Source organism: Aspergillus campestris, assembly GCF_002847485.1.
Source record: "Aspergillus campestris IBT 28561 chromosome Unknown P168scaffold_5, whole genome shotgun sequence".
Lineage (NCBI taxonomy): Eukaryota > Fungi > Ascomycota > Eurotiomycetes > Eurotiales > Aspergillaceae > Aspergillus > Aspergillus campestris.
In genome coordinates this window covers 328,274-353,148 of record NW_020194340.1, presented here as the reverse complement: position 1 = coordinate 353,148, position 24,875 = coordinate 328,274, and the positions used below count along the sequence as shown (strand labels likewise).

Below are 24,875 nucleotides of genomic sequence, written 5' to 3'. Positions count from 1 at the left end.
ACTACTCTATCTTACTTTGGACATCATCTCACTCGTCCATCGTCCCATGCCATGTCTCCACTCCGCTGGCTGACCCAGCGATCGGCCATGTCGGCCTTACCAGAGCCCGCCGCTGATTGCTCGTGGAACTTTCTTGCCCCCCATCAACCACCCGCAGATCGTCGCTAACGGGGATCCACTTTTCTTCGACAGCCTGGTCTCAGTCGCTCGGATCAGTTCTAATTAAACGCCCCCAGCTTTGGATGCAGTCCCTGGCTTCGGAGCCTTACTTACCGTCGACGTCAGAATGGGTAACATGGAAAAAAATACCCGTGTCAGCCATGGGCCGTGGAGAGCTCCAAAGAGTAGCATTATTTCTACAGCTGCTTTCGTTTTTCGCTGGATCTTATACTATTCACATTTGCGCTTCACTTGCGCTTTCGTTCCTTTGTACATTAGGATATCGTACATTTTCGCCTCTCACGTCTTTTGCGTTTCTTGATTCCGGATTTTTTGAGCCATATCGTCAACTTTCAAGGTCTTGTGTGCCGTGGTAAATTTCCCACTCGCGCTTGCAAAGCCTTGGGTTTATCACGTACTGACCAGTTTTAGAGGTGTATCGAATTCCGGTTGGATCTCTCACTGCAGAGCGATGAGGGCGGAACATGATAATTAGCGCTTGGGCTCCTAGTTCATGAATTAGTCCATCGAAGTCAATGCGCTATCTTTGCAACAAAGAACTACAGATTGATCAATTCTGTCCATTCGTGAAGGTTGACCAACCATCACTACTATCATCTGGTCCATTCTATCCGTGCGCGGCTCCCGGCTGGCATTGTGCATACAAGCTTCCTACATGATCTCTCTTCCATGAACAACATGTCTTTGTGCACCCCTCCAGATTCGGATTTCGGTTCTACGTCGAAAGAAAGTTGCGGATGGGATGCGTGTGCAGTGATTACTTCTGAAACCGGTCCTATGAAAGACCACAATTGCATGGTCCACGTCCCGCATTGCCCATCCTCGCCTCTAATTCAAAATGCTCTCGCTCCAGGAATCCCGTCCGCTGTAGTCAAGAGGCTTCTTGGTGTCATTTCCCGCGAGTCTCGACAGTCATTGCGGTTAACATGCAAGTCCTGGGCTCGCACGATCGACAAAGCAGCACCCCCGGTGCGTCCAGCAGCGAACATCACACCTCCAGAGATTCTGATACAAATATTCTTCATGCTGAGCCCCAGAGATTTCGACAATGCCCGACGCACGTGTTCCCAATGGATGCGGGTTAGCTTAAATGAGAGCCTCCTGGAGTGCATGCTCAAACGCGCTGGCTGGTGGGACTCGTGGCAGCGCGACTGCCGGACAGAGAATCTATCTGGCTCCCTGGAAGAGAGTCTTGCGTGGAAGATGAGCAGACGCTTTGCGACGGAATGTGTCCTATCTGGGCGGAAGATGAACGTGGAGAGGCCAGGCTTTCTGACGACCTGTGTCGTGGACTTCTCTAATCTTTCGTATGGACGACCCGAGCGTACCACCAAATTACTCCGCGCAGATGTGAACGACCACCGACGCGCGACTCGGGGGAAATCTAAGTTCCATGTTAGCAATTGCGGCCATTATCTCCTGGTTACTGTGGATTGCAGGATCTTTGTTTACTATCTACTCACCAAAAAGTATGGGAGCCGTGTGCAGCTCAATGCAGAAGACGAAAAGGATCGGAACTTAGCTCTGGTTGCGTGCGTGACGTGTCCTTTTGGAGTGGTCACGACTACGATGGATACAAGCGGTTCAAAGTTGGTTCTTGCGGCATTGCTGCGGAATCGTGTGGGGATGGTGTGCGACCTGACTGCTCCGGGTGATGCTGAGGGCGAAACTTTAAAACAGTTCGCCCCCTTAGGTTCTCCTAGGGCAGGTGGCTCGCCTATGCGAAGGGGGACGTCTAATATGGAATTGACTGCCCAACACTACTTTCACGACGTTTGCTCCACGGAAGATCGCCCGCGCAGCATTGCTATCTGTCCAGGCCGTCACTGTGTGGCTTTCGGATGCGGTACTAGTGTCGAGCTGCATTGGATTGACGAACAGACCAACCGTGAATGCCGCCAGCAGTTCCCAATGTCGCAGCCCTCCGAAATTCTTCATTTTCTCCCCAAACAATCAGAATCTCCGGCTGACTTGCGGCTTATCTCGTCACTGGCTGGCCCAGCGACGCCCAGCTGCCACTGCCACTCGGCGTCACAGGGAGAAAGACATCAGCCCTGTCCTCTGCGGCTCCTGGCGGATGTGCAATGCTTTACGCGATGGACTCCGGAACAAAATAGTAGTCTGAGCCTTCTCAGGGCAATCCATTGCCACCATTACCGCGCAGTTCCCATCAACGATGGTCTGCACATCCTGTTCATCGAGCCGCGTACCAATCTGCTCTGCATCGGCTCCGATGCCCCTATTGGCGGATCCACGAGTCTCACCAGGGCTCTCGTTTGTGTCCCACCACCTTCCAACTACACCACGCACGGCATCAGGGAGGAATTAGCGCCAACCGTATTCGCAGCAGGGTCTGACCTAGACTGGGGTTTACGAATAGTTGCCGCCTACGGGGACCGGATCGTCCTGTATTCCGTGCCTCTTGACGTCTTCAACGTCATCCGAAAGGAGCGCGAGAAGCAAGGAGAGAACGTCATCGGCGACAGCGACCTCGCAAGAGACTGGTTCCTGGACAACAACCAGAGATCTCGAAAGCGCCGCGACAGCCTGGTCCAAAACCAGAACGGTGACTGGGAATCTTTGCTCAGCGTCAGCTACCGACCCACAGCCACGATGTGGCCGTTCAAGATCTACGGCAAGCAGATCGGTCGTATGCCGAACGTCGTCGAACTAGCCATCCAAACTTCTTTCGGCGGAGCCCGTATCTGGGCATTCGGCGCATCAGGCAAAACGAACATCATCGACGTGGATACGTTCACCTCACCCGCCCAGCAAGCCTCAGACACCCCATGCAAGTTCCTCTCCGTCGGCACAGATGGCAACATCGCGTCTACCAAACTAGTCGATCGAGTCGAGCCCGGTTTCTTATCTCCGGGATCATCTCGCAAGCGCAAACGCGAGGAATCAAGCGACGACAATTTCGGCGGCCAATACTCATGCGTGCATCGACACCAACATCGCCATCGCACTACACTTAATGGGAATTACCCTGCTCCACATGACCCTGCGCATACTAGTATACCCGCTTCCAAACGGCGTACCTCGTTCGCGGCGTGTATAGTTGACCTTAAGATTCCTGAGCTGAGTACACGAGAGGGGAGATGGGTTGATAATTGTTTTTGATTTTGATAGACTCTTCTTCTCTTCTTCTCTTCTTCTCTTCTTCTCTTCTTCTCTTCTTCGCTTCTTCTCTTCTCTTTTCTCCCCCACCTGAATACATCTCCTTCCGGACAAGACATAGCGTGGCGTGAGCTTCTCTATTTTATTTCTATTACAGTTCATACTTGTCAATCGGTATGAGGATGTATGTATATGTATACTATTATATAAGGAGCAATGTATCTATACGTGTATAAGTTGAATCCTAGCAGCAAAATGTGATGCAGATACCTCGCTTCTGCACATAGGTTCATAATATAATTTAATATAGTATCACTTTTACAAGTAGTTTCCCTTATCCAAGCCGTCCATTAGTCCACTTCAGTCAAATTTGGTTGGAATCAAAAAGGGAAGAGAAGAAAAAATAAAAAAATAAAAAAAGATAAAAAAGAATAAAAGAAAAGATAAAGATAAAAGTGCCGCCTCCCCTGCTTCTGATCCCCTCGGGTGGTATATAAAGTAAATAGGTATTCTACATCACGTTGTCGTCGTCATTGGACTGCCTTGGACGCCTTTATAAGGCAGGCGCTGTAGGCGGGTAGCCCCAGCTGGTGGTGGCTACAAATAAGCTCCAGGCTCATCTGCGTTCAGAAATATAAACAAAAGAAAGAAACAAAAAAACAACAACAAATAACAACCCCTATCGAAAAGAAAAAAACCAACCAAATACATCTAACAAACCCTACATCCCACGTTCAAATCCATAGAAAATCCCGTTAAACCACGTGTCAAAGTCAATTGCCATCTCAGCCGCCGGCGCAAACGACGCATTATTGTTGAGGTCTAGGCTGACGCCGACGTCCGCGTGGCTGCTGGTTGTGTCTGCGCCGGCGAGGATCCCGTCGCTGTCGGAGCCCAGAGTTAGCTGTCGCAGCGCGGAGTACTCGACGATGATGCGGTTGAAGTCGATTGACTTTGAGGGGAGTTGGGTCTGCGACGGATCCGTGGACGACTGCTCGGCGAGGAAGATGGCGTCGATGAGGGCGACGCCGCGCTGGGCGAGGATGTCCCCTGTGCGGGTGGCGAGGCGGTTTCGTGCGGCTTCTATCGCGCCGGTGTAGATTGGGGCGAGTTGTTTGTGGTTTGAAGGCAGGGTGTTGACTTCGAAGCAGAGGATGATGGCGGCGGTGATGCAGAAGGCGGTGTGTGTCCAGATGGAGGTTTCGTCTTCCTTGACGATGGTCTCGTGCTCGCGGAGGATGGTGCGCGCGGCGGCGACGCAGGTGCGGCGCGTGTGCGCGTAGGCCTGCGAGTGGAAGGAGCGGAAGAGGAATGGGCGATGGATCATGATGATCTTCTCGGCGGAGGTGATGGCTAGGCTGCGTCGGGCGATATTCAGCCATGGGACCTGTGCTTCTTTGGCTCGGTCGCGCCGCAGCATGAACGACGGGATGTCTTTGACGACGGCGCGCATCTTCCGGTCGACTTCGAGGATGTGCTCGTACTGCTCCCGGATGGGCTTGCGGTGCTTCATGGGGCCCAGTCCGTCGACCAAGCCCGGCATTAGGAGGGCGAGTCGTACGAGAACGCGGACGTACGTGCTGATCGTTGGCACTGAGACTGGCTTGTCGACCAGATCGTGGTCGTCTGCGTTCAGCGGAGGTCCGGTGGAGTACTGCATGGGGGAGATGCTGTAGGTGTCGGTGAAGGGGATAGCGAAGTGATCTTGGATGATCATCTGGCACCAGACCCGTTTCCCGACTTCCCGTTCAATCCGCTCGCACCAGTCCTCTCGGGTCTGCACTTGAGGCTTCGCGTGGTCTTCAATCTTGTGCAGCCCCAGACACTCCGCAATGCGGACGGCGGAGTTGAAGAGCGTCGCATTCAGCTGGCTCAGCCCGAGATTGTGCGCCACCTCCGTGGAAATGACAATGGCCTGCACCGAGTATATAGAAATGTTCTTCAGGAAGTGGGAGCTGTACAGCACCTGCACCATCGCGGCGAACAGGTCCTGGGCCGACTGTATGGTGTCGAGGTCTACACCCAGGACCGCCTTGAACTTGTCACTATTCTGCATCGAACACACCGCGGAGCTCAGGACGGACAGGTAGAGAGCCATCCAGAGCGGATGGTCGCATCGTCCCGTCTTCCAGAACACGTCGCATTGCTCCAGGAAGGTGGGCGAATGCAGACAGTTGTGGTGCCACGCAACGTGGCGGATGTGGAAGTTCACGAGCTTCTCCGCCGCAAACGCATCCGGCACTCGAATCACAGATTCGCCAATATATCCGAAAAACTGGAACGCTTGGCTGTTGAGGGTTAACCGCTCTACGCCTTCTCTACGGTACTGGCAAGCGCATCGCCGGTGCGGAAAGCAGCCGGACGAATTCCGGTCCCAGGCCAGATGCTCGAGGGCCGTGAGGAGCGACGAATCCGCCTGCCCGACGGCGCCTGCGCCCTCCCCTGTATCCAGATGCAGGGGGCCTTCGTGGGTGCCACTGTCCGGTATGGACTCGGGAGCGTCCGGAGGCCTGCCGGCATCGTCTACTTGAGCGGATTCATCGCCCGACTGGAGCTGCGCAATGCGACTTTTGACCCGCTGGACGGTGGCACGCAGACCCTCCGCCGACGGCACCTCGAGATCCGCTATGACGGAGTTGAGGAAATTAATCTCCGCGGCATGTCGCACCGTGTTCTGCCGGATGTGGACGACCTCTCTAGAGCAGTGCAGGTTGAGCCGTCGACATCGCGAGCAGGGGATCTGCTTATCGCACTTCCTCTTTCGCTTTGTGCATTCTAGACATTACACATTCAATTAGGTGTGCCCTTGCGGTAATGTATATTTTCTTTAGAGGCGCAGACAGTGTCAGGGAAGGTCCCTACCTCGACAGGCGAGGGGTCGACGTTGTGTAACTCGCACCGTAGCAGGATCGACAGGGGCGGAGTCTGTTGGGGCTTGGGCTGACATACGTGCTTCTAGATCATCGATCAATCAAGCTGGTGGAATCGACATGTCAATAGTACGGATCAATAGTAGACAAGGCGTTAATAATCTTGGGGGGGGAAAGGGATAGTGGGAGATGAGTGGGACGGTCAACAAATGATGTGAAGTTGGTGGATCAAGTGTTGGTGGTGCGCGGGAGAGTTGACTCGTCTCGCCCGCACGTGATCCGGCGTCGCTTCGATCCTGGTCGGTTCAAGTGGGACGTGAAGCGACCCACGCGATCGACTAGCCTCTTCTCCTGTCTCCACCGGGAGAGTGGAGGTCCCTGGCTGTTGACATGCATGAGTGTATCAATGTGCAGACGCGGCGTACATTCGGCACACTGACAGTACCTTTTTACAACTTTCTATACTCCTTACAATGGCACTCCAATGGCTTCATACAGCTACTTCATCACAGCTACACAGACTAGCACATCAAAGTCAGATCCTGTCCTCCCAATCCTCAGGTCATGCACCAGCTAGTCGCAATCCACGCGCATTGATCCATCGAAATCACTCTCGAAAATGGTACCTCCGGCCATGAATTCCTCCGCCCAAACCAGATACTCCAAACGACGGTGCTATATTACAGTGCATCATGGTACAGCCAGCCGAGATATATGACCTATACCGATGTCGCAACACGTGGTCCACAACGGTTTTGTACGCGCGAAATAGAGACCGGGCCCAGACCAACGTGACAGTGGACTCTCCATACGGGACACGGGTGAGATAGGTACGAGGTATCACAAGTCAAAGAGGGTGATATACTTCCCAGAGCCGCAGAGGATCATCTCGTGAGTAGATACGCACGGAGGAATTAGATCGCAGTATCTATCTCGCGAGGATCAGCAGCCTATCTGGGTTCCCATCCTCCAGTATGCAGGGCAGTCATCGGGATATAGGTATAGGTCTGCTAGAACATGCATGTGTCAAGCCAGAAGACAGTCCAGGGCCTTTCTGTGGCATTTCTGGACGCGCGTTGAGCACCGGTTGACAAAGTATACCTACTAGGCAATAGATGTGAGTGGGCACCTGGAGGGTCTGCTCAGGGAGCTTCAAGGGGATAGCATGGATTGGGACATTTGCTGTACCCAGACTCGTCACTTTCTAGTACATCGTCATGAGTATAGGTTCTTCGACAGTCGTTGATATCTCCTTGGCTAATTCTAATTACTCCCACGAGATTTTGTTCATTAGGAATCATCCCGTGCTATATTGACCAGGCTAGATGTCTATGGTAGATAGGGAAGACGTGCGAATAGACTAAGCAATGGAAACATCTATCGCAGGCCAAGTCCTGGTACGGTTATCATACTTTCATTATTTCTACAACTTCTCGTGGACTAGTAAGAAAATACAAAAGGGTAATGGATATCTCAATCCCCCTGCTGGGTTCAACCTCCTCGAATATGCTAAACTCTTGCTTTTCACTGACCGACGGCGATGGCAGTCTCCGAGAGACGCGCGTTCCCCATCGCAGAGCATGAATAAACGTATCAACATAACACTCGCTTGATTTTTTTTTTTCATCAAAAGAAAAGAAAGACGTCAAATTACAGGAACTTTACTGGGAACCCAGTTTCTCTCTCCGGGCACGGACGGCCTGGGCAAGGTTGTCGAGGGTTGACTCGGTGTCCTCCCAGTTGATGCAAGCATCGGTGATGCTGACGCCGTACTTGAGGCCGGCCTTGCCCTCAGCGGGGACCTTCTGGTTACCTAGAAAGAAGTCAGTCGAGGACACAGGAAATGTCAATGGTGGAAAGGAAGAAACCATACCCTCGTTGATGTTGCTCTCGATCATGACACCCATGATGGCATCCTCACCCGCGGCGATCTGCTCGGCCAGCACGGCAGCGACCTTGGGCTGGTTCTTGTGGTTCTTCTGGGAGTTGCCGTGGCTGCAGTCGACCATGAGACGAGCGGGCAGGCCCTGTGCCTGCAGCTTGGCCTTGGACTCCTGGATGCTCTGGGCGTCGAAGTTGGTGCCCTTCTTGCCGCCACGCAGGATGACGAAGCAGTCGGGGTTGCCGACGGTGCCGATAATGGCGACGACGCCGGGCTTGGTGACGGACAGGAAGTGGTGGGGGTGCTTGACGGAGCCAATGGCGTCGACGGCGACGTCGAGGGAGCCGTCGGTGCCGTTCTTGAAGCCGACGGGGAAGGACAGACCGGAGGCCAGTTCACGGTGGACCTGCGACTCGGTGGTGCGCGCACCCACGGCACCGACGGAGAGACAGTCGGCCAGGAACTGGGGGGAGATGGTATCCAGCATCTCACTGGCCAGGGGCATGCCCTTGTTGGTCAGGTCGACGAAGAGCTGGCGGGAGGTGCGCAGACCCTTGTTGATATTGAAGCTGTTGTCGATATCCGGGTCGTTGATCAGACCCTTCCATCCGACCGTGGTGCGGGGCTTCTCCAGGTAGGAGCGCATGACGATCAGCAGCTCATCCTTGTGCTTCTCCTTCAGGGCCAGGAGCCGGTCGCAGTAGTCGAGGGCCATGGCCGGGTCGTGGATGGAGCAGGGGCCGACGACGACCAGAAGACGGCGCTTGTCGGTATCGGTACCCTGGACGACAGCGACGGCCTCGGCACGGGCGTCGATCACCGTCTGTTTGGCCTTGTCCGACAGGGCGATCTCATGTTGCAAAAGGTTAGGGGGCGTGAGAGGGTTGTATCCCTTGACTGTCGAAGGTTGAAGCTTGGGTTAGCGCGCTCATGATGGCTAGATCAAGACGGGGGCCGTACTTCTCGAATCCTCCAAGGAATCATTCTGCCCGACGTTGGGGTTCTCGATGAAGAACTAATGATCACAAGCATTCTGCGTGAGTATTCAAGACCGCAATTGAGTTGGTTGCAGCGCGTTGAGGAGTATGACTCACCGACATGGTGGTGGTGTTGGTGGGGTTGAAGAGCTATGTCGGAGGCGGAGAGGGGGAAGTAGTAGGTAGTAAGTAGTAAGATGGGGAGCACAATGGGAAGTAGCAATTGAGTACTCTAGCTTAACACAGGCAAGAACAACAGATTCGACAACGAGAAACAACCAACGAGTCAAATTTTGAACACAGGGTGCGAGGGGGGACTTGAGTATAATAAAGTATGACACACTTCAGACATCCACACTAGGGTTGACGAAATCTCCACTGGTTTTTTTTTAAGGCTCCTATGTCGGCGATCGACCACTCACGGTTGCACGTGATGGCGGCGGCATTCCGGGTGCGCGCTGCCTTGGTGCCTGAGGGTGGTCACCCGATTGGCCGTGCTTCTCATTCGCTGCTTTCTGGTTGCGCCGGGCTCGGAGCATCAAGTTGGACCCTTTGGCCCATTAGTATTACACAGCTATCCCTACTTGGGTTAGAGGGTGGGTACATCCCTAGTATTGCCTGTGCTGACCTTGCGCCCTACAGCTGTAAGCTTCTATCTCCGACGAAACTATCCTCGGCATCAGAATTTCCAGCAATGACGTTTTCTGTGTCCATAAAATACACCACTATCAATGTAGTCTGATTGCATGCTGATGTGTACCAGACACAGATTGGAACTCAAGGGTAACACGAAGACTCTGATGCGTGTCTGACTGGATGGGTCCCCATGATCCGCTCACCCGTCCGCGGCCCTTTTTTTATTTGTTTTTTTCGTAATTATTCCCTGGGTGACTGCACAGCGGAGGGATCTCGGCGTGGCGAAGGTCTGATCGGTCTCTCCGAGCCACACTTGAACAGTTCCCACTCAGCGCTCGTGAGCAGCGATCTTTCGTTTGCTTCCAGGCGATCGGTAACCTCCCTGCAGATGTCGGCGTGGTGTCGTTGCACCCCCTCCATCTGCTCCCGGCACACTCTGATTTGCTCTTTCTGGGCCTCGAAGAGTTGATCCAGTACTCGGTGACACTGTTGACGATACGTCTCCAAGGCCTCGGTGATGGTCTTCCGCTCTTGCTCCAATTGGCATAAAAGATCCTCCTTGCGGTCAGCTGAGCTTACCTAGGCTAACTCATCGATTGCGCGTGTCTGCTTTGGTCTGCTTACCTTGTTAGAGGCAGAAAACTCATTTCGTGCCATCTCATGCACCCTCTGCAGCAGTACGGGGTGATCCGTGGTATTGTTCACCTCCCTTCGGTGTTGACCTGTTTTTGGCTGGACTTGCAGCCTATCACGATTTGGAGACAGCTTGTTTACTCGATCGGCGGTCTCTCTATCATCCTGCTGGGTCAATCCCGCATCTGCTGCGGAGATGAGTACTGGGGGAGTCGCTTCATTACCATTGTCAAGACGCGCTGCAATCGTGCAATCCACCGTATTGAAAGAGGAATCATCCATACTAGAGTAATCCGTGGCATATTCCGATCTCGCCACAGTCGACTCTCTAGAAATGGCACACTTCTCCCGTGCACCCTTTCCCGAGTGGATACCGAGTTTTTCGCGGGAAACAACAAAAGCACGAATCAGGTCATTATTCAATGACTGAGCCTGTGACACTATCTCTGAGCTTGTGGAGTGAGCTGGGCTGCTACACTTGGCTATCGGTGATATTCGTTCCTTTTTTGGCCAAATATACCGGCTACGGGATTGATGACCATGTTCGGTCTGCGGGAAAAGTCTTGGGCTCCCATTCCCGTCCACGATAGTTGTTCTCGAGATTTCACTTGGCCGTTTGGGATGCCTAAGCTGAGCTTGGGAATTAGCACGGAATATGTTAGGCAGAGTGTCTGTCTTGACGGGTGACGTCCTTTCGCAGGGACTGATAGTCGCGGTGAGACCTGTTTTTCCCTCAACTGTGCTGCACTTTATACAGTCATCGCTCCTCGGCGCAGGAACCGAGTGCAACGGCCTTTGGTGAGTCTGACATGTAGAGTGCGCATGTGAAGAACTCTCTTTAGGAAAAATGTCAGAGTATCGGAGTTTCTCAGCTTTGGATTCTTTGTTCAATGCCTCACTGTCAGATCGGTTGCTTCCCTCGGTCGGTGCGTGTAGAACTTCCTTAGTATATTGTAGGCTAGGTTGTTCTGGTGGTATCAGAGTCGGCGTGGCAATTCCATCAGTTACTTGGGTATCTGTCACACATGTTGAATTGACGCTGTCAACATTGTATTCTTCCGCCGTAGGCACGATGTCTACGTCTTGGGCGGTTGCTGAATGAGCAGGCGAAACTGTCTCCAAGGAGCTATTGTTGTCGATTTTCCCATTCGCATCAATATCAATACGGCTTGCATCATGGTGGCCTGCTTCGTGTGACGTGGCTGCGCTTCCTCGTAAAGCCGCTGCAAGCCTCTTTCCCATAGCCAACCCTCTTCCTTCATTTAGACTTTCGCGTTGCTCAAAATCCTGGCTTAGGTTCTGGTTTAACTCATTGCTAACCTTGCTTGCTCGCTCCTCGTCGCTTTGGCCCAGGTCTGCGTCGGTATGGTGCATCGTTTCGGGTGTGCTTCCTGCAAGGTCACCGTCTTCATTGCACAGCATAGACTTGCTCGTGTCTGCAACATCCACAAGGATGGTGTCAGTCTCAGCAAGAACTCCTGCGACTTCAATTCCTAAATTTGGCAATCCGTCGAGAACGTTGATTTGGGTTTGTTCGTCACCATCGGTGAGACATAGTCCGTTATCATTAGTCATTTCAGTGTCCCCATACCTTTCATCATGAAGTTTCTGGGAGGTCTGACAAGCAATGTCAAGTTGTAGACGTGGTTTTGGGATGGGCTCTTCCTTCTTCCTTCTTCTGCTCTTTGTCTTCCTTGTATATTCTTTTTTCCTAGTGGCCAAAGACTTCGCCTTTGTAGGTTTCTGCCGTTTCAATGGTCCTTTGGGCTTCGGCCGAAATAAAGGTTCATCACCGGGAAATGGAGATGATATCAGCGATGTTACAGAGGTAAAACCAACCCGAGAAAGACGCTTCGGTGGAGGCTCAGTCTCATCGGCTTCATCACTGGGCCGAAGGTCTTCATCCCAATCCACGGCCGCTTTCGAGTTCAAGTTGTAGACTTTTCTTTTGGGCCGTCGCGGCGGAAAAATTAGAGATTCTTGAGTATTCGTTAAAAGTCGTTTGGAACCCCTTCGCAAGTGCAGACCGTGACTATGCCTTTCACCCGGTGATCCACTTCTCGCCGCTTCAATACTCCTATCAGGAGACTCGACTCGTATGATTTGTAGTGGGCTCTTGGACTTTTGTGGGCTAGTCAATTGGTTTTGATGTATGCCTGTCTCTTCTGCAGTAGGTGTCATCATTTCGTATTCCATACTAATGTGCCCGCCTGGCGCTAATCCCAGTCCTACGGATGGCGATTTTGACTGGTCTCCATTTGAGCAATCGAATACTCCCTCAAGCTGTTCTTTGACAGGAGTTTTCCGTGCGGGAGACATGGTCATGACATTGTTCCCATCTTTATTCTGTTCCTGTCTCTGGGGCATGTTACATTTTGGTGTACTTGCCTGGGTGATTTCAGCATCTTCTAGATGACTTGTCTCTTGATGTGAATGGCTTTCTTGGTTACTATCCAGCAGGGTCCCAACAATTGCTCCGTCGGGCCGGACTGCATTGGACCTTAGGCTCTCTTCGTGGGCTCTTTCGTTAAGAAGAGATTTCCGTGCGATATCTTCTATCGAGTCCAAGGTTATGATCATGGACGACGATCTTCGACTCATGGAGCCACTCCTGTTCGCCTGTTTGTCTTCGCCGGTGATCGAACGCAGTCTCTCTTTAAGCTCCGACAGATTATCACTGGAAACTATTCTTATCGTCAACTTGTCTCCTCTTTGTTTCTGTCCATTTCTGGAAACGAGACCCGCGTCGTCAATATACAATACCAGGTGCTGGTTCTTGGCATCATCTATATGAAATGATGTATGGATGTATCGTGGGTTCGGAAACGATATCTCAAGATATTCGAAATACCCATTGCATTCATCTGCCGGGGAATATATGAATGTCAATTCCGTAGGACTTAAAGCTGCAAGCACGATATTGTTCGCCAGACTCTTCAAGTCTATACTGACAGACCGGAGAATATAATTTGTCACCTGAGCCCGTGGCACCGGCAATTGTTGTGGCACATATATTATTGGGATTCGTCCCATCATGGCTGATATATCCGCGAGAAACTTCGGGGGATCGAACTGTATCTTTTCCAAATAGAAACAAAACGGGGTTTCACGAAGCGTATAAACTAAGTCAAATGCAGACTTCCCGTCGGCCGTCGAGGAAAGCAGTCTGTGAGTGATCAACCCAGCGAAAAATCCTAAAACTGTGTTGTCAGGGGATGAATCGAACTTCATCCTAGGCACTATTAGTACTAATAGTAGCATAGGCCATAGCCTGGCATACCATAAAGGTCTTAGGTCCGCCTGGCTCAAGTCTTTCCATTCCAGTAACATGTCCACTAAGATTTTCCCTGCCTTGAATACATGAGCTCAGTTCGTTTAATGGGCAGTTCATGAAATACTAATTTTCGGCCGTGATCATCCCGCTGTCCATCGTGAAATATTTCTGACAGCTTATCGACGAGCTTCTTCCTCAGCTGGAGAGGGTATTCGTCATTTGGAAGAGAGATTTCGCCATCATGCCTTGGAGCCACAGGATCCCCATCCTAATAAATGTCAGAGCCACTTGCGACATTACTTCAGAGCAGAGCCAAACCAGCAAAAGGTATAAACCTCGAGTTTGGCAATCTCCGGTACCAGCATCGACCAGGAGGTATGCGATGTAGTGCAATGCATTTGTGCGCAAAGCGTCAATGATGTTGTGTCTGTTTCCTTCTACAGCCAACAGAAGCTTATGGTACAGACTCTGCTCATTGATCGGGTTCTCGCTGTCCTGTAACGTTTCGACTATTTGACTTAACAGCCCACACATCAGCAAAATCCAGAAGAAAGGGTCAATGTTTAGGACAGACTGAATCCTAGTGATCACTTCTGTTCCTTCGGGGGATACACGCTCCAGCAAAGAAGCCAACTCTTCAACTCTGAGTGCACTCTGCTGTTTGTCAAGTGCTGCTCTAGAGCCAGCTGCTCTGGAGCCAAAGCCCGACATCCTGTACGAAATACACGAGTGGTGTTATTGATGGTTTGCAATCCAAGCACGATGGGACGACAGTATCCATTACAAGAGGTTGTGTTGAGCTTCGAGAAGTGAGTGTCCATCACATGATGCACTGAAGTTATGACTGAACATATCTGCTTATGCTTGACCATATCTAGGCCACTTTCTCCTACAGGAAGCAGAATCACTACTACTGATCTACTACTGCCATTTCCATCCTGATTATGGAATACCATTTTCCAATTTGAAGCAATCGAACTCTTTTTCACTTTGCACGGTTAGTATAGTTGTCCATCCCAGAGCTGCAGACAACAGGCTTAATTATTCAACAGCGTTGCTATCATAAGAACACCCAATACAAATCAGCCACGTCGGCAGAATACTGCAAAGCCATGCTAATTATACTGCTGGATGGAATTAGGCAGTAACTGATGGTTATAACAAGGCTGACATCTGAAGCCCTCGGCGGTTCCTGTTTCCGTTACCGAGCCGGGCTCGCTATTCCCCCGGCTTCCGACCCCAGAGATTAACGAGCGACAACTAACCAGCTTGGGCTTCAGCCGAGGACGTGGAAGGCCTAAACGATGACTGACCACTCCGCTACATAATGTTTTGCTCGAATCTTCTCTTGGGGCCGAACTAACATAAATAGCAGATTTACCTAGGATACGTACTGGTTGACCGCAGTGCTCAACGAAGGACCTCAAAATGGCGCAGCCACATACTGATCACACCAAGATACAGAACCACCATGACAACCATGGTGTTTCGTACTCTACGCAGTTCTCTCTCCCAGCGGACTCCCATCTATCCCATCTGCCCGAAACAACCTCCCAAAGACAGCAGGCATCCACCGCAAAACAATCCCTCGAAAACGACGACCACCTGCCCGAACACCTCCCCGAGAAGCTCGCCCACCAGCACGATGACGCCCTCCTCCAAGAACCAGAGGAAACAGTCCTCTACCTCGCCTACGGCTCAAACCTCAACTCCAAGACCTTCCTCGGCCGACGAGGCATCAAGCCGCTCTCCCAGATCAACGTCATAGTCCCGGAGTTGCGGCTGACCTTCGACATGCCGGGCCTCCCATACCTCGAGCCCTGCTTCGCAGCGACGCTATTCCGCGACCCGTCCCACAAACACGAATCCAGCGCCGAAGACTCCCCCCTCATTGCCCACGACGATGACGACGACGCCTACAACCCAAATAAGCCCCTCGTCGGCGTCGCCTACGAAGTCACCCTCACCGACTACGCCCGCATCATCGCCACAGAGGGCGGCGGCAGCGGCTACAAAGACGTCGTCGTCGACTGCCACCCCTTCGCGGAGCCATACAGCCCCAACGACCCCATCCCGACCATCCCCACCACTCCGTCCTTCAAAGCGCACACCCTCCTCTCCCCCTCCAACAGCACCACGGCCTCGCGCGCGAAATCCCCCGCGCGATCTCGTCCCATTTCCCGCCCCGAACTGGGCTACGCACAGCCGTCGGCGCGCTATCTGGGCCTAATCGTCAACGGCGCCGCGGAACACGATCTCCCCACTTCATACAGACGCTATCTTGCGGGACTGCCGCCGTACCGCGCGACCACGCTCCGCCAGAAGATCGGCAGGGTGGTCTTCACAGCAGTCTGGGCCCCGCTGTTCCTGCCGATGCTGTTTCTGAAACAGGTCTTTGCTGGGCCTGATGGGCGCAGTCCGGCGTGGCTGGTTTGTTACGAGCGGCTGGTGTTGCCGTCCATGTGGTGGTCTTATGATCATGTGTTTTTTAGGATCTTTGGGGATGGGGAACGGTCGGTTGAGAAGGTGGATTGAGTGGGTTGGTATATATGGATGTGGGGAGGGTGGGAAATATTTGGTATGTGAGGGTTCCTGCATCTGTGGTATATATATAAAGGTATTTAGGTCGTGTGTCATTAGAGATACTGTAGATATCAATTTATTCGGGCTTCTATTTCGCAAAGGTTTATAAGGTGTGGTCTTCTCCCGCGTAAGAGAGTGCACGAGTCTACAGCAGTTGTAAGCAGCAAACCTCAATAACATATAATATAATATAACAAAAGAGAATTGGTGCATTGGATCTTGGAACAAAATTTTCAAGGAGAAAAAAATATCTAGGGTACAGATACAGGTGTCCTAAATAACATCTAACAAAACACGCAGCATAGACCAATGACTAGCAAAACAACCGCTGACAAGAGATGGAGAGTAAGGTACACCCGGGCGTTGTCACGATTATGCGAACCGGGTTCGCCGTCCCCGTCCACATCCCACGGGGCCTGCAATGTCACCGTCTACTGACTGCAACATTTAGCGCCGGGGGGAGACAGGGGGGCTGTACACGACCTTCCTCGTCTTGATCGGAGACCACTTGTAGCGCTTGACCCACACGCTGACGGCGAACAGACCGGTCAGGAGGGTCAGGGCCTTGACACCCATCTTCTTGCGGTCGTCCATCTCGGGCTCGGCGGACCAGTTGAGGAACTCGACGACGTCCTTGGCCATCTGGGAGGTGGTGGCGGGGGTGCCATCCTCGTACTCGACGACACCGTCGAAGAGGACACGACCCATGGCAATAGCTGGAAAAGGGGATATTAGCAACACGTAACATCAGATAGATGATAGATTCTGGCAGGACTCACCAGTGCCGGGGAAGTAGGGGTTGAAGTTCATGCCCTCCTGGACGGAGGCACCAGCGGGGGGCTCGTCAGGGTAACCGGTCAGCAAGCTGAAGATGTAATCGCAGCCACCGTGACGGCCCTTGACGATCAAGCTCAGATCCGGGGGCAGGGCACCGCCGTTGGCGGCACGAGCAGCCTCCTCGTTCTTGTAGGGGCTGGGCATGTAGTCGGACAGCTTGCCGGGACGCTTCTCGATTTCACCCTGGTCGTTGGGCTCGGTATCGTACTCGTTCTCCTCGGCGAAGGCCTTCATCTCATCAACGGTGTGGGTGACACCGACGAACGAGCGCCAGGGCACACGGGTCAGGGAGTGGCAGCTGGCGCAGACCTCACGGTAGACCTGGAAACCACGGCGGAGACTAAAGAAATGGTGTGTCAACGATGCCCTCCCTCTCGGGGTGGACGGGAAAGAGGCCCCGATAGGCCACGGTCGTGGTAACTTACGCCTGGTGATCGAAGGTCTTGGTCCACTTGGCATGCTCCCAAGGATAGGCGGTAGCGTGCAATCTTTTGAAGTCGACAAGTCAGCCATCTTGTACTCTTCCAATTCTGTTCCAATGCCATTGCCCGGTCGGGATCATCGGAGACTCCAAATTGATCGAATGGCCATTCCTCCAGAAGTTTGAACCAAAGTACTCACCCTTCCTCAGCAGGAGTCGAGGCAAAAGCCTCCTGTCCAAAGAGATAGGCGGCGGAACCGAGGGCGGCAGCGGTTGCGACGGAGGCAGTGAGGGTGAGGTTGAAGGGGGAGTTGGCGGATTCGGAACCGGCGGACGAGGAAGCAGACCGCTGGTCATTTTGTCAGTCGAGAGTCCCCGAAGAAGGATTTCAGACGAATGGTGAAGCCATTGTCCGAATGGGTTCGGTCCAATGGGGCGTCAGGTGGGTGATTACCGTGGAGGTTCTGTTCAAAGACTGCCGGGCGAGACCCCGGAAGGGGACGCCGCGCATGGCTGTACGACCCAGCATGCTGAATGTATGAAGGACCTTCCGATCAACGGAGAATCAGGAAGGTATTATAGCGACGGAAAGGAGGGAGAGGGGGGAGGGGAGTGGGACGGAGGCTCAGCGCACAGGAGAGTGCTTTTGGAGGTGAAGTCGAGGTCGAGGTTGAACCGTCAAGTTTCTCTAAGGCGGGTTTGGAATTGCCTAAACCTTCCCGCTGATTGGCCGACCCGCCCGGTCTAACTGTCTTCGGTGAAAACCGCGATTTTTCGGAACAACAAATTTGAGCAACACATGATGACTGCTCTAGTTGTCTACCCTAGCTTGTGTATGGGGGATGGAGTTGGACTATGGAGTAGAGAATATGCTCCTTCATTCGGTATAAACTCGTCGACAGGAATTTTCCTCATGTGTGGTGCAGACATTCGAAATCGGGCCACTTCCCTTCCACCCGGCAATGTGTGGTCCCTAGAGCGCCTCCGGCTTGGCCTGGTTTTCCGACGCGATACCCGTCTGGAGGGCCTGGATGGCCGTTCGAATGTCGCTTCGGGTGCGGTTACTATACATGACGAGCGATAATGCAGGCAATCGTCGAATAGTGCGACCGCTGAGACCCTACTGCCATCAGTCCGAGCCAACCCAACGTCATAATGACCAAAGCCTCTATGATCGCTCACCACACTCGCGGCAACTGCATCTGCCAGCAGCTTGGGAACGGCGTCGGAAAAGATCTGATAGTTCAGGATCATCTCATCGAACGAGGGAAGTAAGAGATTCGTCGCAGGCTGCTCCACGTATTGTAGTGCTGTTTGTGGGTCTTGCGGATCGACTTGGATCACATCGAAGGTAACTCCCTCTATGATCTCCCGCCGGCTCATCTCCTCGAGGCATTCTTTGTAGATCTCGTAAATGGCCCTGTCGGATAAGTGGGGTATGTGCTGTTTGATGTCGATGCGGTCAAGAAAGGCTGGGTCCTGTCATCAAGACCGCAGTTAGCATAGCAATTTGTTACAGTACGCGAGCAAAGAGAGATGCTTGCCAATGCTGTGACCAAGTTGCTGGTACAGACGACCACCACATTCGAATGGCTTTTCAAGCGATCCAACCCGGTAAGCAGTGCATTGACGGCACGGACAGCATCGAACGGCTCATTGCTATTGAGCGCACGTTCCCTGCGAGCAGCCAGCGTTTCTACTTCATCGATAAGGACGCAGAAGAAGGTGTCTTCTTCCTCCTCTAGTAGCGTCTCAATGCTCTCAAATGTCTTGTTCACCAACTTGCCACTCTCGTTGAAGAACTTGCTTCCAAGAGTGTGTGCATTGATTTCAATCAATTTGCTTTCGGGGTAGAGCTTTCCGAGGCGTATTGCGAGCTTCTGGGAGAGACCGCGACTGTAGCCACCTTGACTCAGTGTCTGCTACATTGGTATAGCTGATTGACATACCAGAGACTTGTTTTGCCCGTCCCAGGCGGGCCCCATAGAAGCACCAGTCGATTCCAGTTGATAACCCATTTGCTGAGTTTCCGAGCAGAAAAAAGCACTTGCCTCGTCAGCTCTATAGAACGATATCTCTCGGGGCGGGTATTGGTTCCAATGACATACCCATACGACTCACTGCGTGTAGGAGACTGAACTGAATAGGCTGGTCAAATTTCAATCTGTTCCGTGCAGCGTGGTCAACGTTCAATCTACAGAGTAGACAAGGGGCTGCCTTACGACTCCCACAGCCCGTCCAACTCATTATTCGGCAAAGCCATCACCCTCTCCTTCGGTATCTCGTCACCATCATTCGCTGGTTCCTCCGGATGCTGGGTTTGTTGCGAACTCTCCTGGTCGAACTGGGGTCGCAGCTGGTATGCCTGTACATCCAATTCGACCTGTTGGAGTCGGTATGCTCCCGATTCGGAATCTCCTCCATTGCATTCTGTGACGGTGATGGAATCAATTGCATGTACGTATGGCGTTTTGAGACCGTCTGTACTATACTTAGGACAAATCAAAGATCCATGCCATGGCAACGTTACCAAACGAAGAGATCTCCTGGCCCAGCGACAAGACCACGAAATGATCGACGAGCCACTTGGTTATTTCATCTCTAATCTGCTGTTTGTGAGACTCTCTTTTGTGCAGGGCATAGAATAGTCGAGAGAAGAAATATTACCACATCAGTGCGAACGACGATGCCATCGGCTTTCACGCGGGCCTCAATGTGAAGGACTGGCTGCTGAGAAACCTCCATTGGCTGGGTGATGCACGTAGTCGTGTTCATCATCAGTTGAAAGCTCGTGTTATAATGCTCGAGAGAAGTAGAGACAAGTGAAGTATATATTTATCAATTGGGAAGGGAGAAGTTGGGCAAGATGTCGAGCAGCGCTTGAGAAGTTTACTGCTGTAAGTAAATCATGGACATGCAAACAGGACAATTCTCCTACTCTTCTATCTACGCATATCTCAGAGCATACACAGACTGCATTGGAACAACCCAACTATGCATCCATTGATTTTTTCAACCCACTATAGTATATTCACAAACAGCATACAGGGTGGTCTTGGGACTAGCAACGAATACCTGTTGATAGCAATATTGACTCCTCTTTGCAAGATTGACTCCTCCCATCTGATGTGAAATTAGACTATTATCACCACTATGCCAGCCGGCCGTTTGCCCAGAATGTCCTATATAAAATCATTTGGTAAGTTTCACACTGCATGTATATAGCGTTAGAATCCATCTCTGTTACCGTTGTATACAACCCTACAGCTCAGATGCCTACCATATTGCCAGCCAAAACCGAAGTTGATCAAAGGCGCCCAAACCTACACAGAACACGTCATGAAAGTCAAAGCAGGGGCAGTCCCACTGTGAATGTCCGTCAAATGTCCAACATGCAAGGGGGCAGACAGTGGCTTGTGGAGTTCAAGTCTTTGGATAAACTGTCGCCACCGATAACTCTAACTCCATATGGTGGGTGAATTTGGATTCAGTTAAACACGAGACGTGGCTAATATTGATTTGCACATCAGTATGAGTTACATAACTAATACCTATTGAGTAGATAGAACTGAAGTGGTGGGATATTCTATATATATTATTGCAGGTGAGCTTGGCTGATGGGATATTTTTAGATCAGTGCTGCTACGATATATATAGGGATCAATATTTTCCTAGACCTTCTCAGTACTCTTGTTTCTAAAGATTTCAAGACAAATCACATTTTACTAAGCATTATTGAATTCTGTACCTGGATAATAAGAGTTGTTCTAATTCTGGCACGCGAGAATAGCAGATCTCTGTGAAGTGACCAGCTCATAGATAACTGCTGGGCGGTCGGAAACGGTAAATTGGGGGCCGATCAGTCGCTTGACTTGGGAAATTCTGGGGTTCATCCAGTGCTCAACTCTCTCCCCAGCTCAACTAATTGCCCACGGGGCACTGAACTTGTTTAGATAATGATTGTATCGGCCTGTGCACCTTTCACATCTTGAATTTTATAATATTGATCCGCCTGGACACCTTTCTGTCGTCCGATTTACCCCGCAGAGCGTGGACTGGCCACCGACTGCCACCAAACGGGTTTGGTCATACACCACACGAAACACACCCAAAGGGTCCTCCAGATGCCGGAATTGAATCTACAAGATGTCGAAAGCGAGAAACGGGCCACGGACTGGCGGGAAACCGCGCAGAGATGTGCTGGCTTCGCTGAAGATGGCGTCCATGGAGGAGGTCTCCAGGGCGTCTCTTCCAGCAGGTGAGTTTGGTGGTCTCTGGGATACCGCGATGCGATGTTTTGATCTAACACCGGTTTAGAGATTATATCCTTGGTCCTTGAATACCTCTCCCCCGCCGACCTTATCCGAGTAGCGCGCTCGTCGAAACTCTTGCACGAGATGGCATACGATGACACCCGATGGGTTCAGAGGTTGAAGCTTATGGGCTGCTGGGATGAAGTACAGGCGAGGAAACACGTGGAGGATTCTTTTGGGACGATTGCCAATGTGGAGAAGGTGGAGGAACAGGAGCTGGTGGAAGAATCGAAACGGCTGTCTGGTCCGGGGGCTGGCACTGCGCAGACACCCGCCATTGCCCTGAATTCGCTTTCAGACGGGTTCGATCAGATCAATCTGAGCACTGTTCCGGCTGACGATCAAGCGAATGATTCGGAACATGATCCCGTCCTGGGAGTGATGCGGCAGGTCAAATCCATTCGCGGAGAAGCGCGTCAGCAATACGGGAAAGTGCACGCCGCGCTTGGCCCGTTCTACGATGATATCGCGAATCTGGGCGCGTCTCCCGATAATCTGGTCTACAAGAGCTACACCGACCCGTACCAGCAAGCCTTGATTTTTTCCCAGTTGCAAGCGTTCTCCAAGAGCGACTTGACGGATGGCTGGCACGAAAGAGTGTACCGACTCCAGTCGGCTGTGTCGATGTTCGAAACAACGGCAGTCAAGGAGTTCCGACATGGGTATGAGACAGACGACATCGAGGACCGCATGCGAAAATATGCGCATGTGCTCTACGTCCTGAACGGCGGAGCGGCGGCCGTTGAGTTATTTATCCACCACAACCATATCATCACGCGGAAGTCGGACTTCGGCAGAGTGGCTGACTGCATCGACGAAACGACACAGGAGGTGAAGCTGGAGCATACCCAGGCATTCTTCACGCGATTCAGTGTCGCCTACAACGAAGAGGTCTCGATCATCAATCGCGCATTTCCTCGTTCGCTAAGAGTAGCCACTCCATTCATCGACAAAGTGGGACAAGGCGTCTTGTTCCCGTTTCTGACGGCCGTCTTTGACGAGCTCCATCGCTCAAACACAGAAGCGTACTTGATCGCAATGTCTGGAACTTTCGCGCAGTGTCTGAACTTGGCCGACACTCTGTTGCCGGTTCAAGGTTCCGAAGATAGCCTGGACGAGTTCGTAGACCAAGTGATTACCAAGGTTTACGAGCCGCACCTGGACACGTATTTGGCAGAAGAACTGGACTATTTCCAGAAACTCTCGGAGTCGGCGGTGGGAGACTGGGACAGACAGTTGTCGGAGCAAGCCGCTTCGACCGAGTCGTTCCTGCTATCCAACATCAACCGACAGGCTGAAAAGCGAGACTTTTTGACATCATTCAAAAAGGTGATCATGGCGCCAGTCAACATCCTTCCTAGCTTCTCCAGCACCAAGTCATCGGAAACCAAGACCGACCAGGGTCTTACTGCGGATGATGGCGCTAGTGGATCAAAGGGTACCAATCGGTTCTCTACCATGTCGTCGCCCGCCACCCCTGTAGCAGTCGAGGCTCCCACATCGGAGCTGGCCGCCAAGGCTGCCATCATGAAATCGAAACTGGAGGGCATCAGCTCGCTCTTCAGCATCGAGGTATCCCTGGGCCTAGTCCACTCGGCCAAATCGAGCCTGGAGCGAGCGGCGCAGTTCGTCCGGGTCGGGGGTGAACTAGGCGGCGTCGTCAAACAACAATGCGAGGCAATCTTTGTTGCGCTGGTTCGCATCCTGGGACACCGCCATTTGATCGCCGGTTTCAACAAGGCCGTCAATCATCTGTCCAACTACCGGCCTCGTGAGCAAGGGGACCGTGACCAATCCGGCGTGGAACCCCTGGTGACTTTCTTGGAACTGGTCAACGTCGGAGACCTCATCCTGCAGATGATCGACGTCTTCTACGAGCAAGAGCTGATCGGGTCCAAGCTGACCGATCGGAACGACTTCCTCGATCCCGCCGTCAAGGAGAAGAAGAAGTTCGAGCAGCACCTTGATGAGCGGGTGGCTGCGGGGCTGAGCAAGGGCATTGACGTGTTGATGGAGGAGGTCGATTACATCCTTGCTACGCGGCAGCTGGCTACGGATTTCAACCCCAGTGTATCCACCGATCCCTACCGGAAGACCATGGACGTCAGCGTGACCGACGCGGCCAGCGCCGTGGTCGATGTGGTTTCCTCGCACACGCAGATGCTGGTAGGTAGTACAGACAAGAGCACGCTGGACGTCTTCAACCAGGAGGTGGGATTGCGGCTGTTTACCGCATTGTGTAAGCATCTGAAGCGCCAACGCATCAGCGTTGAGGGATCGTTGAAGTTGATCAGGTATGCACCCCGTCTAAACTCTGCGAATGCCGCCCTAACTAACCCGACCAGCGACATGAACCATTACTTCAAATTCGTCCAGACACTCAAAAACAACGAACTCCTCCTCTACTTCAAAGCCTTCCGCGAACTGTCCCAAATCTACCTGATTGACCCGTCTGATTCCAAAGAGCTCGCAGCGGTGATTGCCGACGGCGACCGATTCTACGGGATCTGGCGGGTAGAAGAAGTCTACGAGTTCGCCGAGCGCCGGGCCGACTGGTACCAGGTTAAGAAGGAAGTCGAGCGCGCCATGTATGGCATTGGATGTACCGTGATGTGAGGATATTTCCTGGTGTGTATATATATTTCGTATTTTCTTTCCTTCCGCCTTCTGTCCATAGAAATAGAATACCCCTGTGTTGCATTCCAGCAAGTGGATCTCCATCTATAGTCTCCGTAGCAGTGGGGCACAAGGAAGTCCCGGAACAACCAACCACCAAGACTCCCACCGCCTATGTATATGTCATGATACTCTTCCAGCACAAGATAGACTTTCCTGCACCTGTTATTCCCCTTATCCCAAAGCTTAATCGTCTCTCTCCTCCGTCATGGACCACATACTGGTCCCGGTGACTACGCGCCGACCCAACTGACGTCAATGAGCAAGCGCTTACTGAGGCAATGAAGTCAACTATTTTTATTCATTCGCTGCGAACAATGGCTTAAACATGGTGCCGCCGTGGTGGCTTGGACTGGACTGGACTGGACTGGACTGAATTTGGTTATAATGGGGAGTTGTGAATAAGGCGAGTGTTTCAGTGGTTTTTGTTTGTCTATAGCCTTGGATGGATGCATTGTCTTGCTACTTTCACA

The 24,875-nt window shown here is 52.2% G+C and overlaps 9 protein-coding genes across 9 annotated transcripts; 4 read left to right on the top strand and 5 right to left on the bottom strand.

Annotated features, from left to right (window-relative positions):
* Nucleotides 1-103: 103 nt before the first annotated feature.
* Nucleotides 104-721, top strand: P168DRAFT_138082 (uncharacterized protein). The gene is made up of 2 exons (XM_024832738.1): nucleotides 104-532; nucleotides 592-721. Coding segments are annotated over exons 1-2 (291 nt in total). The 5' UTR covers nucleotides 104-242; the 3' UTR covers nucleotides 593-721.
* Nucleotides 722-858: 137 nt separating this feature from the next.
* On the top strand, nucleotides 859-3,628 carry P168DRAFT_281099 (F-box protein; the record flags this gene model as incomplete). Its single annotated transcript, XM_024835906.1, has 3 exons — nucleotides 859-3,285; nucleotides 3,458-3,484; nucleotides 3,611-3,628. 3 exons carry the CDS (start codon nucleotides 859-861, stop codon nucleotides 3,626-3,628), a joined length of 2,472 nt encoding a protein of 823 aa, XP_024693314.1.
* Nucleotides 3,570-6,378, bottom strand: P168DRAFT_289592 (uncharacterized protein). Its single transcript, XM_024837035.1, has 2 exons — nucleotides 6,163-6,378; nucleotides 3,570-6,075 (listed from the first exon to the last, which is right to left on the bottom strand). The coding sequence occupies exons 1-2, from the start codon at nucleotides 6,245-6,247 to the stop codon at nucleotides 4,022-4,024; spliced, it is 2,139 nt and encodes a 712-aa protein (XP_024693313.1). The 5' UTR covers nucleotides 6,248-6,378; the 3' UTR covers nucleotides 3,570-4,021.
* Nucleotides 6,379-7,549: 1,171 nt separating this feature from the next.
* Nucleotides 7,550-9,412, bottom strand: P168DRAFT_267342 (3-deoxy-7-phosphoheptulonate synthase). Its single transcript, XM_024835037.1, has 4 exons — nucleotides 9,147-9,412; nucleotides 9,013-9,067; nucleotides 8,044-8,949; nucleotides 7,550-7,983 (listed from the first exon to the last, which is right to left on the bottom strand). Exons 1-4 carry the CDS (start codon nucleotides 9,150-9,152, stop codon nucleotides 7,832-7,834), a joined length of 1,119 nt encoding a protein of 372 aa, XP_024693312.1. The 5' UTR covers nucleotides 9,153-9,412; the 3' UTR covers nucleotides 7,550-7,831.
* Nucleotides 9,413-9,818: 406 nt separating this feature from the next.
* On the bottom strand, nucleotides 9,819-14,283 carry P168DRAFT_303888 (uncharacterized protein; the record flags this gene model as incomplete). Its single annotated transcript, XM_024838799.1, has 5 exons — nucleotides 9,819-10,244; nucleotides 10,290-13,530; nucleotides 13,579-13,649; nucleotides 13,697-13,840; nucleotides 13,873-14,283. The coding sequence occupies 5 exons, from the start codon at nucleotides 14,281-14,283 to the stop codon at nucleotides 9,906-9,908; spliced, it is 4,206 nt and encodes a 1,401-aa protein (XP_024693311.1). The 3' UTR covers nucleotides 9,819-9,905.
* A 717-nt stretch (nucleotides 14,284-15,000) lies between these two features.
* On the top strand, nucleotides 15,001-16,107 carry P168DRAFT_296495 (uncharacterized protein; the record flags this gene model as incomplete). Its single annotated transcript, XM_024838116.1, has 2 exons — nucleotides 15,001-15,055; nucleotides 15,089-16,107. 2 exons carry the CDS (start codon nucleotides 15,001-15,003, stop codon nucleotides 16,105-16,107), a joined length of 1,074 nt encoding a protein of 357 aa, XP_024693310.1.
* Nucleotides 16,108-16,362: 255 nt separating this feature from the next.
* On the bottom strand, nucleotides 16,363-18,063 carry P168DRAFT_289586 (ubiquinol--cytochrome-c reductase catalytic subunit CYT1). The gene is made up of 5 exons (XM_024837034.1): nucleotides 17,868-18,063; nucleotides 17,614-17,762; nucleotides 17,418-17,480; nucleotides 16,935-17,332; nucleotides 16,363-16,871 (listed from the first exon to the last, which is right to left on the bottom strand). Exons 1-5 carry the CDS (start codon nucleotides 17,940-17,942, stop codon nucleotides 16,603-16,605), a joined length of 954 nt encoding a protein of 317 aa, XP_024693309.1. The 5' UTR covers nucleotides 17,943-18,063; the 3' UTR covers nucleotides 16,363-16,602.
* A 167-nt stretch (nucleotides 18,064-18,230) lies between these two features.
* On the bottom strand, nucleotides 18,231-20,158 carry P168DRAFT_267335 (putative pachytene checkpoint component Pch2; the record flags this gene model as incomplete). The annotated part of the gene is made up of 8 exons (XM_024835036.1): nucleotides 18,231-18,533; nucleotides 18,596-18,892; nucleotides 18,931-19,309; nucleotides 19,363-19,472; nucleotides 19,535-19,577; nucleotides 19,636-19,894; nucleotides 19,944-20,019; nucleotides 20,081-20,158. The coding sequence occupies 8 exons, from the start codon at nucleotides 20,156-20,158 to the stop codon at nucleotides 18,387-18,389; spliced, it is 1,389 nt and encodes a 462-aa protein (XP_024693308.1). The 3' UTR covers nucleotides 18,231-18,386.
* Nucleotides 20,159-21,275: 1,117 nt separating this feature from the next.
* On the top strand, nucleotides 21,276-24,432 carry P168DRAFT_326512 (exocyst complex component Sec10 family protein). The gene is made up of 3 exons (XM_024841133.1): nucleotides 21,276-21,671; nucleotides 21,731-24,020; nucleotides 24,072-24,432. Exons 1-3 carry the CDS (start codon nucleotides 21,560-21,562, stop codon nucleotides 24,340-24,342), a joined length of 2,673 nt encoding a protein of 890 aa, XP_024693307.1. The 5' UTR covers nucleotides 21,276-21,559; the 3' UTR covers nucleotides 24,343-24,432.
* Nucleotides 24,433-24,875: the final 443 nt, after the last annotated feature.